The sequence below is a fragment of the Sturnira hondurensis genome, unplaced genomic scaffold (genome assembly GCF_014824575.4).
Source record: "Sturnira hondurensis isolate 20B ecotype Veracruz unplaced genomic scaffold, ASM1482457v3 Scaffold0010128, whole genome shotgun sequence".
NCBI classification, from domain to species: domain Eukaryota; kingdom Metazoa; phylum Chordata; class Mammalia; order Chiroptera; family Phyllostomidae; genus Sturnira; species Sturnira hondurensis.
This window is the reverse complement of record NW_028082759.1, coordinates 2,595,674-2,610,954: the sequence shown is the minus strand read 5'-3', so window position 1 is coordinate 2,610,954 and position 15,281 is coordinate 2,595,674. Positions and strand designations below refer to the sequence as shown.

General features: G+C 36.7%; 1 protein-coding gene across 2 annotated transcripts in view; it reads left to right on the top strand.

Moving 5' to 3' along the window:
* Positions 1 to 9,277, top strand: part of PDGFC (platelet derived growth factor C) — a 170,724-nt gene extending 161,447 nt beyond the window's left edge. For both annotated transcript variants that reach the window (XM_037058277.1, XM_037058276.1), the window contains exons 6-7: positions 1,281 to 1,498; positions 7,688 to 9,277. In XM_037058277.1, coding sequence (XP_036914172.1) covers positions 1,281 to 1,498; positions 7,688 to 7,804 — 335 coding nt within the window. In that variant the 3' untranslated portion in view covers positions 7,805 to 9,277. The remainder of the gene's footprint in view (positions 1 to 1,280; positions 1,499 to 7,687) is intronic.
* The last annotated feature ends 6,004 nt before the right edge of the window (positions 9,278 to 15,281 follow it).

Sequence of the window (15,281 nt, the reverse complement as noted above, 5' to 3'; positions counted from 1 at the left end):
TTTGTAATTACCTTGTCATTTAAAAATTGTTTTGAAAAAGTGGCACTTAATTTTTAAAACTGAATTACATAATGAAGATTATTACTTGAGGCAGTCTATAACCAGAAAATAACTTCTATTTTCTTTCAATTCTTGTTAAAATATTTCCAATACTAGCAAAAGGTATTTAAATACACTTATTATATTATAAATAATTTTCCTAAATTTTAATAAAACCTGGATTTTCTGATGGGAAAAAAGCTCCAATGAATTATTATTATCCAAACTCTTCAGTTTTGTTGGAATTGTTTTTATTTGGATATTTCTAGGAGGAAAAAAAGCAAAGCTATAAAGCAGGAATTAAAATTATGTTAGAGATGCTTCTCTTAATAATAAACTATTTATATACTATAGAATAATTCATATCAAACATTATATGATATTTTGGTATAACATTAGTAAAGCAGTATCATTTTGTAGTTAAAAACAATGAATCTTTAAGAATTTACTGCAATAATCTAATGAAAGGATATTTTGTTTTGTCTTGACAAATAGGTATTCTTTTAAAAAATAAAGCACAACATAGTTAACCAACTTGTTAAAAGAATAGAGACAATGGTTATACATTAGACGTTTCTTCTGTCCTTAGAAGAAGAATAGAATCTGAGTTAAATGAAATTTCAAAGCACCAGAAGCAGCGCTTTCCAGCGACCTCTGTTCTTTTAAAATGTATCACTTTTTTTCATGTCACGGTCCACTCAGCTGTCTTCAAAATTTCATTTTATTCATTTCCTTTTGACGTTTTATGATTCTTATTGTCAGAAGGATTATAGAAAGTTCCGTTGACAAGTTTCTGTACATTGTTCTTCATGAATTACATGAGCTTCTAATGCCTTTAAAAATTGCATTCATTTGTTCATCAAAGTCCTCATCAGCTTGCATTCTGTTCCCTCCAATAGCCTCCTTGTTTACTTTTTTTCCTAAGGTTAAAAGGTGTAGCCCTCTTTATCCTCTGTAGTTTCCTATTTATAGCTCTCAACTGTTTCGTTGGCTCTGTTCTTAATGTTGCACAATGACATCTCTTTACTGGTCACTAAGTCATAATGAAGCTTTGTTTACTATAAAATAGAAGGTCCAACTTGCAAGCTGCATAGCTTTAAACCTTAGTTAAAATAAGAAGGGATATTGTTAGGATTATTGTTCATGAAATAGTTAGACTTCTTCATGAAAAGAGTTTAATGGAATACATTCAGGCTCCAAACATAAATGTCTATTTTTTTTCTTTCTTTTATGCCATGCAGTGGTGGATCTGAACCTTCTAAAAGAGGAGGTAAGATTGTACAGCTGCACACCGCGTAACTTCTCGGTGTCCATAAGGGAAGAACTAAAGAGAACCGATACTATTTTCTGGCCAGGTTGTCTCCTGGTGAAACGCTGTGGTGGGAACTGTGCCTGTTGTCTCCACAATTGCAATGAGTGTCAGTGTGTCCCAAGCAAAGTTACTAAAAAATATCACGAGGTAGGTATATCATTTTCTTTTGGGGTTCCTTGGAGTGTTTTGTTACTTTAAAAATAACAAAACAGTGTATCTGAAATGATTTTTTTGGTTTGAGATGACATGGGATTCATAAAAAGAAGTTTTACAAAATACTTATGTTCTTATGTTCTAAAATTGGATTTTTACCTCAAAAACCCAGACATTAAGGATGTAGGAAGCCTATCCTCTGATAGTACATCATGGGCGGTCAGTGAAATTTTCTCTCATACAAAACCAAAATGTTCTTTTATAGCATAAAATATGAGTAAATCTTCTCAACTTTTAAAAATATGAAAGGAAATGTTTTAAAAAGAAACTTGAAGATAAATTATAGTCTGTTTTGGAGAAAGAAGATCTTTGGTATTTATTTTTTCATTTGGGGCAAGGTGGGCACATAAATCCCAAGAAGACATACTCATAATTATACCAATCTTCCTATTATTCATGTTGCCTCAGATAGCATATTAAACCTTTTGTGGATTCTTCACCCCTTTATCTCTATTTAGAATCAAGAAAAATAGAATATTTAATTTCAGCCGTTGTTTTTCAGACTTGGGAACCTTAGAATTTATATATTCCAAATTTTCTTTTTCTTTTCTTTTTTAAATATTTTATTTATATACTGTTCAAGAGAGGAGAAAAAGAGGGAGAGAAACATGGATTGGCAGCCTCTCCTGCACCCACAAGTGGGGACCTGGCCCACAACCCAGGCACATGCCCTGACTGGGAATCGAACCAGTGACCCTTTTGTTCACAGGGTGGTGCTCAATTTACTGAGCCACACCAGCCAGGGTCAAACTTTCATTAGTGCTAAAACTATCCCGAATTCTACACCACGGTCTCCAAGAGCATCCTGTAGCATCCCTACATCAGGAAGCCTTCCGTTCCTGACGAGTCCACTTGGATTTTTACAAACCATTTACATCATACCAAGCCAGAATCTGCTTTCCTGGCTTCATTTCAGTATAGCTTCATTTCGTTAGCTTTAATTTTTTTCCACTAATATAATAAAAATATCTGTTTAATAACTCAAGTGATTATTTTTTGTCATTGTATAAAAACATCAGCAAAACCCTTATCTGTTAGGTGGTGTAAATATAGAGAGTAGCACACGGGGCCCTTGACCTGGTTGCCCCGCCCTTCAGCAACACTGTGCCACAGCTGATACAGTTGAAAATGAAGCACTGCATTCCAGAAGACAATGGACCCTGTTTCCATCTAGTTTCACTGTTAACTTGTAGCCATCACTAGGCTACTTAACCTCAATAACAGAGTATAAAATATGACAATTCTCTGTGGCTTTTCCTAGCCATTTTTTCCCACAATTACTGGATAGCATTTTTTTAGTAGCTAACGTCCCAAACTGGAAGCCTGTGATTAGAAATAGCACTATTTATTGCCATTACTCGTGTTCTACTTTCATTTCTAACTGCATTCTTCTAAAAAGCCTTATGCCAGGAATAGTCTCCACTCCAGTTTCAGGAAGTACGTAGCCATGTTTATCATCCAGCTTCAGGAAGTAGGTAGCCATGAGCTTGGGGGTTCAAGGAGCTCCACCCAGGCCACGCCCGCACGCCAGCCTTATTGCTGCTCCATGAACTGGGATGACTAATTTAGAAGAAACCGTTAAGGCAGTAGTTCTCGAACAGATTAAACTTGAAATACCTTAAAAGCTAGGCTGATATTAGAGTTGAATGGCCTAAGATAAAAGGATGTAATGAGAATAGGAATTAAACTTGAGTGATCCTTTCCCACCTGAAATCATTCCATTTTGAACTTTCTAAAGCAGGTGCTTACAAACAGTATATCTGGGGGCCTGATTTAGCCAACAAGTCTTGTGTCTGTCACCACCATTCTGAGATCTATAAAATCCAGACCAGTTGTATAAGCTTTCTTAAAGCAGCTTATCACATGTTGATTCCCTATAATACTTTTGGTCTGATAAATTCGTCCGCATGTGAAGCCAATCCTCCGCCATCTTATCCTTGTAAAATTTTTCCCAAATAACATTAGTTTTAGGGTTATGCAGCAAGTTGCCACAGAATTTGTAATATCTGTTTTAAAGTCTTGGGTGAGACTCTTTCGTGGGGAAAGGTTGTGGGCACTGCCTACAGCCTTGCTGGCCTTGTTCCAGAATGACATTAATCCATTACTCTCTAGCCTTTGGGCAGGTTAATTAGGTATGCATTGTATATGTGCACATATATACCTTTAGGTGTGTAATTATATGACCATCTAATATAAGTTTCTGCATCTGTAATGTGGGGCTGTAGAAACACTATACAATTACCTACTTCACCCTTCTTACCCATATCTCCAACAATAACCAAGTCTTAATTTTTATCATTAATTTTTCTGCCAATGATCGAATTACCCTGTGGGGGGGGGGGTTTATTTGGTGTAATTCATAATTTCCGAGGCCTGACTTTTTCTCAGTCTTATATTTTGGAAACAAGTTCTTCATCTAATATTACTTCTGAATAAATGAAATTATTTTTTAACCATAACTTAAAATATTATCAGAAGCATTAGGTCATTGAATACCTGTTATTTGAATCTAAAGACTCAGCTTATTTAAATAGATGCTCCTCTTGGGCTTTCATTCTTTTCGGCGAACATTGTTTCCATTTTCACTTTGAAGATCATCCCACCTCAAAGAGAAGGCAGAAGCACAGGAGGAGCCTGGAAGTCGTTTCCTCTCCTTCCCTTATCTCTACTATAGCAGCTTCCCTAAGTGTTGAGCTGAAAGTGTTTGTTGTGTCCCTACAAATATAACTGAATTAATATTCTCTGTTGGTTTCCTCTAGCATTTCATTGGATTTTGCTCAAAATCCCTGTATCAAAAATGAGTTTAGAAAATTAAAAGGCTCATAAAATATAAGAATATTATTGTTATAATGTTTTGATATGATATTAAAAGATACTATTATTAATAAGATTCTTACGGCTTTTGTGTCAATCACCAGATACTTGTCACTATTAGGCATTTTAGCCCATATCTATATCTATCTATCTATCTATCAAATTTCCTTAATGGTTTTGCTATCCCCCAAATAGGGTTTTTCAGAAAAGCAAAACAGGAACTTTACACATGTATAAACCTAGGTACTTCCTCTTCCTAAAACATTTTTTTTAGTTTCCTGCCAATCCCAGTAGAACTAGTTCATCCTTCTTTGTGCATGCGTTGGATTTTAAAGATCTGTCTGTTAGAGAACTTCCACTATTTCATAATTATTGTTTATTTTTCTTTGTTACCGCCAAATTGAGGACGAAGGAACAATAAAGTGCAGGAACCGAAGCAGACATCCAGAATTTTGAACCTGACATTTGTTAGCAATGTGACTTTGAGCAAATTACTGAATCCCCTAGGCCTCTGTTTCCTCACTGGTAAAGTGGGCTTCCAACCCTTATGAGGGTTCAAGGAATGATCTTTATAAAATGCTTAGAACAAGGTAGAGCACACCACAAGGCCTTGAAACATACTGGCTTTTCTCTCCCTCATCTTTATTTTTTCCTCTGTCCCTAGTCTTATTCTTCAGTTATGGCAAGTGATCGATAAAGATTCAATGAATTTTCCCAGAGGTAGGAAGGGAACCGCCTTTTTGGATCTATAGGATACTCTGACAATAAACCCTTTCTGTTTCCTTTTTCCATTCTTAATCAGTCTAGTGATTTTTACCTTGTTTTTATTTTTACATATTTAATTTTATTTTTTTCATAAGATCAAGTACATTCTTCCATTTTCTTTTGCATAGATCTTGTTTTTGGAGAAAAATATTCCATTTAATTGACTTACTGTAGTAATGAGTCCCAACTTGCAAGGTTCTGTGGCACCCAAAAATGTAAGGGCACTTTGTCCCCTTTGGGCAATGGTACATGTGCATCTATTCCTGGATGTCTCTTTCTGTACCTTATCTATTCTTTTCCATAGTCTCTAGGTTTAGCTTTTTCCTGGATTATTTCATCATGAACTTGGAATATTAGTTTGAACCCTTCCCTCAAAATTTTGTGAGACATGTTTCTACCTGGTTTCTTGTATCATAAACTACAGCCTGAAAACCAAATGATCATCTTTAATATTATCCAGGGCCTGCTGGTCATCTTCCAATTCTGCCTTTCTCCTCTCCAGTTAGAACTTTCGGATAGACTTAAGAAGGAAAACAATAATTGGGGTCCCACCACCATGTCTTAGAATTTCTTATCCAAGACTTTGACATCACTAGAACACTAAGAGATGCTTCTGCTCTTTGCAAATCTCCGCAGATATGTGTGGATGAAGACTGGGTGGTGAGCAGGGGGTTGTATTTGCTGAATGCACTTGACCCAAACACTGCCAGAGGAAGGAAGGACTGCAGGGTCTCCAGGCGGGATCCAGCCTTGGGTCACTGGCAGGACTGCGTATGGCAGCCTCTCTAATAACTTTTACGTTTCTTAGTGGTTTCTTTTTCCCTACCAACTGGGAGAGCATATACAAGTGCAGATAGGAATAAAAAAGCCTTTGGCTAGGCCGTATTGCAGTTTATCTGTTTGCCTAACTTCATTCCAGAAACAGTTTGTGACAAGAGTGTGATGATAAGATAGAGCACAAATACCTTAGGAGCAGTTAATTTTGATGCCGTCTTAGCTTGTGCCAAAAGAGTAAATATGGACTTGAAGCATGAACAGATAAATTCAATAGTCATTGGGCTAAGTTTCACATTAAAAAAATAACACATTTTAAGTAGTTTTTATTCTAGAATTATGAAATGTAATAGAAAATCTAATTTAAAAGTTGACTATTACAGTTATTGTAAGACTTTTCAGTTTATAAGACTTTTTACAAAAAATTACTAAAATAATAGAATGTATGACTGGTAATATGCATATTTTGAGTCTTTATATGATTAGTATCTACTACTCAAATAATTCATGTGTGGTTGAAATACAAATACTGACAATGTCACTTCTCTCTAAGCTTCTGTTTATGCCTGTATAAAATAGGGGGAGTAGTTGTAAATTACTTCATAGAATTCTTATGAGTTAAAGCATGTGAAAACCTTATTATAGTGGCTAGCACTCATAAGCATTCAAAAAATGTTAGCTAATTAGCCTTAGTATGCTCACAGTCTCCAAATGAGGTATACATTCTCTATTTTTTAAAAATCTTCAAGGGGAACAGTCATAAGACTTGACTCATGTCTTTTCAGATTAATGAAAATTTCCAGGAACTTTTAAAAATTGGTCTACGAAGTTATCTGTGTTGTACCCAGAGAGCCAACAAACAAGACAACTTCGTGTTATTGTGTGCTCTCATGTTTGTTTAGAATCAAAACATAGTTTCCCCACATTTATCATTTCTATTATATGAAATAAAATGAGATATACATTGAATAGGTAGTTGTTTTCCAGGACATCAGATACTCTTTTATAGAATACACATAGATATGTTCTTTTGTCACAGCGTTGAAAGGAAATAGGTTTAGCATCGGTGTCTGTTTTGCTGTATATTTTATGTAAAATCCCAGCGATCCAAGCTGCAAGTAACTTCATCAAATAGGGCCATTATTGTTCCTGCCAAATCCCCGTAGACTGCACAGTAGGATGCAGCTGCAGAAAGTTAGCTGTGACGGAGGCTGATGTCTATGAAGTCCATCTAATCCATCTCATCAGGTTTATAGAGGACTTGAAGTATAGCCAAGAAAATTAATGAGTGGCGTAATTGAGCTAACTCAGCTGCAGAGTGATCGTGTTTCTTTTCATAGTATCCCAGCACTTGCATGTATTGCTTCAAGGATAAATATTTGTTAAATGTGTGAATAAACGAATGAGTGTGAGAAACTAACAAGCCGAAAAATTAACAGTGCAGTAGTGGTTCCAAAATACGTAAGGTGAAATTCTCTCTCGTGTTGTTAAATGAGTAACATAAAGATCGCTTAGCGTTTAAATACTGTCCTTTAATTCTGAGGTATCATCCTTCCAAATTTTTGGTATTAGAACTTTCTTTCTTTCATGAGAAATTGATCATTTATGATTTTTTTGAGAGGCAGGGGGATGTATTCATAGTGCCTTCACTAGAAAAAAATAGTAAAATGTGTAGGTCATTTGTTTCCTGAAATTATACTTGTCTGTGAGATCATTCATGATGGACACTGGTTGATTTTAACGGTGGTTTACGCTGTTCCTTCCCTTCAGGTCCTTCAGCTGAGACCAAAGATCGGTGTCAGAGGATTGCATAAATCTCTTACCGACGTGGCCCTGGAGCACCATGAGGAGTGTGACTGTGTGTGCAGAGGGAACACAGGCGGATAACGCATCTCCCCACGCAGCCTTCTCCCAGAACAGTTCGGCTCAGCGGCTGCTTCTGTTAGAGAACTGATGCGTTATCGCCATCCCTAATCTCAGTTGTTTGCTTCAGGGACCTTTCATCCTTCGGGATTTACAGTGTGTTCTTAAAGAGGAGACACCAACCGGATTTAGGAGTTGTGCAACAGCTCTCTTGAGAGGACGCCCAGATGACAGGAGAAAAGGTCTCCGGGTGTGGAAAAAATGTTCAATGTTGTAGATCACTAGCTAGTTACAGAGTTACCATGCACTTACTCAGCTGGCTGTGTTCTATGTTGCAGTTGTCTTGATATGACTTAGGCTAATGGCAGTACAGGAAAACAAAATGTGTGCAAATGAGCACGTGATTCTATTGCCTTGCTTATTAACTCTCCAGCTCCATGTTCTGGGCCTAAAATCACAGAAATCTGGAATTTTTTACCTTATATTCACACATATAAACAGTAGTGTTCTATGGTCTACAAACTTGGTTTTAAGAAAAGAAACGGCATTGCTATAAATCAAACTTGGGTCATGCTGATAGGAAAGACTGGATTTTCCATATTTCTTATAAAAATTTCTACCATTTAGAAGACAAGAACTACATTCAGGGTTTGGAAGAGACAAACCTGAAAAGAAGAGTGGCCTTATCTTCACTTTATAAGTTGGTTTATGTGTTTTATTGTGTACATTTTTATATTCTCCTTTTGACATTATAACTGTTTGCTTTTCTAATCTTGTTAAATATATCTATTTTTACCAAAGGTATTTAATATTCTTTTTTATGACAACCTAGATCAACTATTTTTAGCTTGGCAAATTTTTCTAAACAGAATTGTTATAACCAGAGGAACACAGATGATATAAAGTATTGTTGCTCTGACAAAAACACACACATTTCATTCTTGTATGGTGCTAGAGCTTAGATTAATCTGCGTTTTAAAATACTGAAGTGAGAAATAAGTAGAATTTGGTAAGTGGAAAAGGCTTTTCAAAACAAATAAGTCATCATATCCGTGTCCACTCCTAGCATTGAAGATGCAAAGTAAAGGTGATGTTCGAGAGAACAGGCATTCAGATCCAGTCATTACTAACCCTCAACCCTTACTGTGCGAAATGTGAGCCTAGCTCAGAAGAACGGGAAGCACCTTGAAAAAAGAAACTCGTCAGCTTTTGCTCTGCTGCCCTGTAGGAACACATCCTATTTATTGTGATGTTCTGGTTTTATTATCTTCAAACTCCGTTCCACACACTTGTATAAATACATGGATATTTTAATGTACAGAAGTATATCCCTTAACCAATTCACTTATTGTACTCTTTGGCAATTGAAAAGAAATTCAGTAAAAATCTTTGCTTGTAAAATGCTTAATATTGTGCCTAGGTTATGTGGTGGCTATTTGAATTAAAAATGTATTAAATCACCAAATAAAAGAATGTGGCTATTTTGGGGAGAAACCATGTGTGTGTGTGTGTGTGCACCAGATTTGTCTCTTAAAATCCCAGAAAATGAAAAGCAATCAAGTGTTGTGTTACCATGAATTTTCATTATGCAAAATCTGAGGTCCGTTTAAAAGACAGGTAGAAAAGTGAAAATTTCCATTGAGGCTTCCCTGCCTCTTGTCTCCAGTGCCTTTTCTCACTGATCTGGATACTGATTTCTGGTAAATTAAATTGCAAATGACTTGAAAGTTGTTCTGTGATTTATGAAATGCTTAATGATAGATTGCACAGTAGTATAAAACTGGGGAAAAAAAAACTCTGGAACTTTCCACTCATGATTCATTTTCAATGGCAAATCCTAAATGGGGTGAGCCTAAATTGGTTTGGTGTCTGGATGAACATGTTTTACATAAGACAACTCAAGGAGTGAATCCTCGGTTTCCATTGTAGATTTCTATCCAGAACCAGTTCTTATCTCTGCCTTTCAAGTTGCCTGATGCTCTAGGGCTCAGGGCCATGCTGTCTTCAGACAATTCTAAGTAGTAATTTTTTGGTGTGTACTTTTCCATCTGGCAGCCCTACCTACCTGCGCCCATCCACATGAAAAATGTATAAAATGAACATCCATGTCCTGTGTTGTTGACTTACCTTCTCAGAGTTTTGTCCTAGCCTTATAAAGCCCACTAGATAACACCTTAAGTGTGCTCCTCTGAAAATACAGTGCTTGGGGTCTCCCTCTTGGCAATTCACAACTCTTGTGAGCATAGTAAAGACTATAAAATCTTACCGTAAGTGACCTGGGTTAACTGTTTAAAACAGCATTTCCAACCATTGAATGAAATATATTTCCATTTTATTTTTTATATTTATTTACTAAAATATATTTTATTGATTATGCTACTACAGTCATCCCATTTTTTCTCCTTCACTCCCCTCCACCCTGCACACCTCTCCCACTGATGTTCCCCCCACTTCAGTTCATGTCCATGTATCACACATATAAGTTCTTTGGCCTCTATATTTTCCATACTATTCTTACCTTCCCCCTGTCTATTTTCTACCTACTATGCTACTTATTCTCTGTACCTTTTCACCCTCTCTCCCCCTCCCACTCCCCTGTTCATAACCCTCCATGTGATTTCCATTTCTGTGGTTCTGTTCCTGTTCTAGTTGTTTGCTTAGTTTGTTTTTCTTTTTGTTTAGGTGTGGTTGTTAATAATTGTGAGTTCTCATTTTACTTACATGTTTTTTTATCTTTTTTTTCTTAGGCAAGTCCCTTTAACATTTCATATAATAAGGGCTTGTTGGTGATGAACTCCTTGAACTTGACCTTATTTGAGAAGTGCTTTATCTGTCCTTCCATTCTAAGTGAAAGCTTTGCTGGATAGAGTCATCTTGGATGTAGGTCCTTGCCTTTCGTGACTTGAAATACTTCTTTCCAGCCCCTTGTTGCTTGTAAGGTCTCTTTTGAGCAATCAGCTGACAGTCTGATGGGAACACCTTTGTAGGTAACTGTCTCCTTTTCTCTTGCTACCCTTAAAACTCTCTCCTTATCTTTAGTGTTGGCTAATGTAATTATGATGTGCCTTGGTGTGTTCCTCCTTGGGTCCAAGTTCTTTGGGACTCTGAGATTCCTGGACTTCCTGGAAGTCTATTTCCTTTGCCAGATTGGGGAAGTTCTCTTTCATTATTTGTTCAAATAACTTTTTCACTTGTTGCTCTTCCTCTCCTCTTTCTGGTATCCCTATAATTCAAATGTTAGAATGTTTAAAAATGTCCTGGGGGTTCCTAAGCCTCTCCTCATTTTTTTGAATCCTTGTTTCTTCATTCTTTCCTGATTGGTTGTTTCTTCCTTCCTTCTGGTCCATACCATTGATGTGATTCCCAGTTTCCTTCCCATCACTGTTGGTTCCCTGTACAGTTTCCTTTATTTCACTTAGTGTAGCCTTCATTTTTTCATCTAATTTATAACCAAATTTAAGCAGTCTGTGAGCATCCTGATTACCAGTGTTTTGAACTGTGCATCTGATAGGTCGGCTACCTCTTCTTAGTTGCTTAGTTGTATTTTTTCTGGAGCTTTGATTTGTTCTTTTATTTGGGCCTTCTCTCTCTCTTTTTTTTTGTCTTGACACACCTGTTATGTATGAAGGGCAGAGCCTTAGGTGTTCACCAGGGTGGGGTAACCCACGGCACTATGTTGTAACACTATGTCTGATAGGAAACAATGGCACTTGCTCTGCTCTCTGCCAGATTTCAGTCACTTCCCCCACTTCCCACAAGCAAACTGGGTCCCTCTGGTGCTGGTTCCTGGGCTTGTGTACATTCTAGGACCCTGTGAGTCTCTCCAACAAACTCTCCTGTGAGGCTGGAGTCTCTCCCTGGGCCTCAACACCCACAGGTGTTTTCAATCAGTGTTTTGAGGCTTCATTTCCCCCTCTAGGGCCCTGGGTTGTGCGGTCTGTTCCACTACCCAGTTTCGCCTGGTTTAGCTGCACTCAAATGTGGGACCTTCTGGTCTGCCAGCCACCTTGTGTGCTGAGCCCCTCCTCCACAATCCACTGCCTTGCTGGGTCTACCACCTGTCACCTTGCCTTGAGTCCTTTCCGCCCAGCCACCCGACTCGGCCCCTTCTACAGGTCTGGATGAATGTTTCTTCTTTAACTCTTTGGTTGTCAGACTTCCATACGGTTTGATTTTCTGTCAGTTCTGGTTGTTTTTTGGTTTAAATTGTCATTGTCCTTTTGGTTGTGCAAGGAGGCACAGTGTATCTACCTACGCCTCTGTAAGTCCTCATTTTCCTAATATTTATTTTTTTGTTTACTTATAAAAATGTCACCCTGGCTGATGTAGCTCATGGATTGAGTACAGGCCTGTGAACCCAACAACCACAGTTCAATTCCCAGTCAGGGCACATGCCTGGGCACATGACTGGGGACATGGCAGTGTCTTGAAACTAAATGTTAGGTTTTCCAGTTAATGGTTTTCTTACCACCAACCATATCTCATATATTATTTCTTTTCAAAGTTAAAGAGATTCACTAATTTATCTATTAATCATATTTAGGATACTTATGCAATGGTATAATTAACTTTCTTTAAAATGTGAACATATACACATATCAGTAACTGATGATTCATAATATCATTTACCTCCTGAATCATTTTGCATCATCAAACCTAACATAGAGTTCTAGTGACTACTCAGTTTTCTAAAAACACCAGTACAGTATTCCCACACATCCCTCTGCAAACATGTGCTATGTTCTCTTTTATGGAGCACTATTCCTACACTGATCTATTTCAGTCATTTCCTGTCTATTAAGTTGTCAATTACATCTTTTTGTACTCTGCCTCAGCATTTGCACAAACCCACGAAATCCAATTCGGTTCATAACTGGCAAGCCATAAGAGTAAATCTATTCAGTATAAAGCTACATAAAATTTTAGAAAGGAATTAAGTATTTTGGTAGAAAGCATACCTTATAAAATTAATAATTTTATTATTTTTAAAAATTATACATGAATTTCCAGCTGGCTTTTCTAATGAAATTACAAAGCTGATCTTAAAACTCATATGGAAATTCAAGGGTCCCCAAATAACCCCCAAAATCTAAAAAAAACAACTACAAAATTCTAAGAATCACACTGCCCAATGTCAAAATTTATTACAAGGTTATAGCATGGTAAAGTGAATAAGTTCAAACATACAGAGCAATGGAACAGAATTGAGAGTCCAGAAATAAACTCTCCATTTATGCTCATGGTGAAGGAGTATTCTTTTCAATGGAGGTTGCTAGGACAACTGAACAGGCAAAATAATAAATTTGGACTCTTTCCTCACACCATATACAAAAATTAACTCAAAATAAATAAAAAATCTAAATAAAAAAGATAAAACTGAACTTAGAAAAGCATGTAGAAGTGTATCATTTCTTTTGAATTGGTGTTTCAGGGTTCTTAGGGTATAATCCCACCATTGGAATTGCTTAGTCAAAAGGCAGGTCCATTTTTAGTTTTCTGAGAAAAATTCCTTACTGTTTTCCATAGTGGTTGTACCAGTCTGCACTCCCACCAACAGTGCACTAGGGTTCCCCGTTCCCCACATTTTCACCAGCACTTGTTGTTTGTTGACTTATTAATGATGCAATTCTGACAGGTATGAAATGGTATCTTGCTGTGTTTTTTTTAATTTGCATCTCTCTGGTGACTGGTGATGCCAAGCATCCTTTTATATGTCTCTGGGCCCTCTGTATGTTCTCCTTGGAGAACTGTCTATTCAGGTCCTTTTGCCCTTTTTTTAAATTGGGCTGTTTGACTTCCTGATGTTGTGTCAGTTCTTTATATATTTTGGAGATTAAACCCTTGTTTGAGTTATCATTGGTGAATATGTTCTCCTTATGGCTGGTTCCCTTTTCATTTTGATGATGGTTTTCTTAGCTGTGCAGAAGCTTTTCAGTTTGATGTAGTTCCATTTGTTTATTTTTTCCTTTATTTCCCTTGCTGTAAGAGATATATCAGCAAAAATATTACTGTGTGGAATAGAAATTTTGCTGCCTATGTTTTCCTCTAAGACCCCTATGTTCATAGCAGTGATATTTACAATAGCCAAGTGCTGGAAACAGCCTATGTGCCCATCAGTTAATGAGTAGATAAAAAAAAAAGCTGTGGTACATTTACACAATGGGATGAATACTACTCGGCAGAAAGAAATAAGACGCTCCTATCCTTCACAAAAGCATGGATGGAACTGGAGAATATTATCCTAAGTGAAATGAGACACTCAGTGAAAGACAAATACCATATGATCTCACCTATAAGAGAAACTTAGTGAACAAAATAAACTAATGAGCAAAATAGAACCAGAGGCATGGAGACAAGGAACAGTGACCAGAGAGGAGGGGCCAGGGGAATAAGGGTGGAAAGAAGAGGAAAGGACTAGTCGAGGAAAATGTATGAATGTTCCAGGGATGTGGACAACAGTGTGGGAAGTAACTGTGGGAATGGGGAGTGGGCTGAGTGGAGGAGGGCAAAGGGGGAAAAATTGGGACCCCTGTAATAGAATAACAAAATATTTAATTAACAACATGTAAGAGAAAATTCCGGTGACCCTAATTTGCGTAATTATTCCTCAGTTATGATTTCACAAAGAAAAAAACTGGACACCATCAAAATGAAAAACTCTTGTGTTCTAAGGACACTATCAATAAAATGACAAAGGTAACTGATATAATGAGAGAAAATATTTGCAGTTCATATATCTGATTAAGTTTGTGTGTATCCAGAATATGTACAGAAAGAAACCTTACAACTCAACCATAATAAGGTAATTCACTCAACTGAAAAGTGAGCCAAGGCTTTGAATGTGCTCACATAGATGGGTTTGCTCTCTTTGACTCCTCCCATCACAGTGAGAAGAATATGCTACAGAATGCTCACTGGTCCCATATGACCCAATAGGCCATGGACTCAAATCCTGCTGAGTCCAGGAGCCCCTCAGATGCTTGAGTGAGAAATGATTGATTTGTGTTTTGTGATGCTGTGATTTTGAGGGCGATTGTTACACAACATTATTTCCTATTGGTTGCCAAGTGGGGGTATTGGTGCATTGAAAATGAAGCCCTATCATACATATCACTCTTTGGTGAAACTTTTCACTTTACTTGGAACTTATATATTATTGATTTATTTTTAGGAAAAAAATAAGCTCTCTGAAAATTTAGCCAATCTTTTCAACCATCCTCCATGTTGTTTATTATAGTATTTATTTTGTGTTTTTATAAACATTTAATTAATAAAAAACGTTAAAACATTTAATTAAAATGTTTTATATTTATATTTTAGTAAACTCTTTTTTTAACATGAAGTGTATTGGTAATTTTCTTGTATTCTTTAGGTTATTTTTCTTTTCAAACTCTCTTTCTCATTCTCCTGTTTATTTGAATAATTTTTATGCCTTTAATTTTTTTCTGATCATTTCCATAATGAATGCATGGTTGGTGCCCAGACTACTATTTAGTCTGAT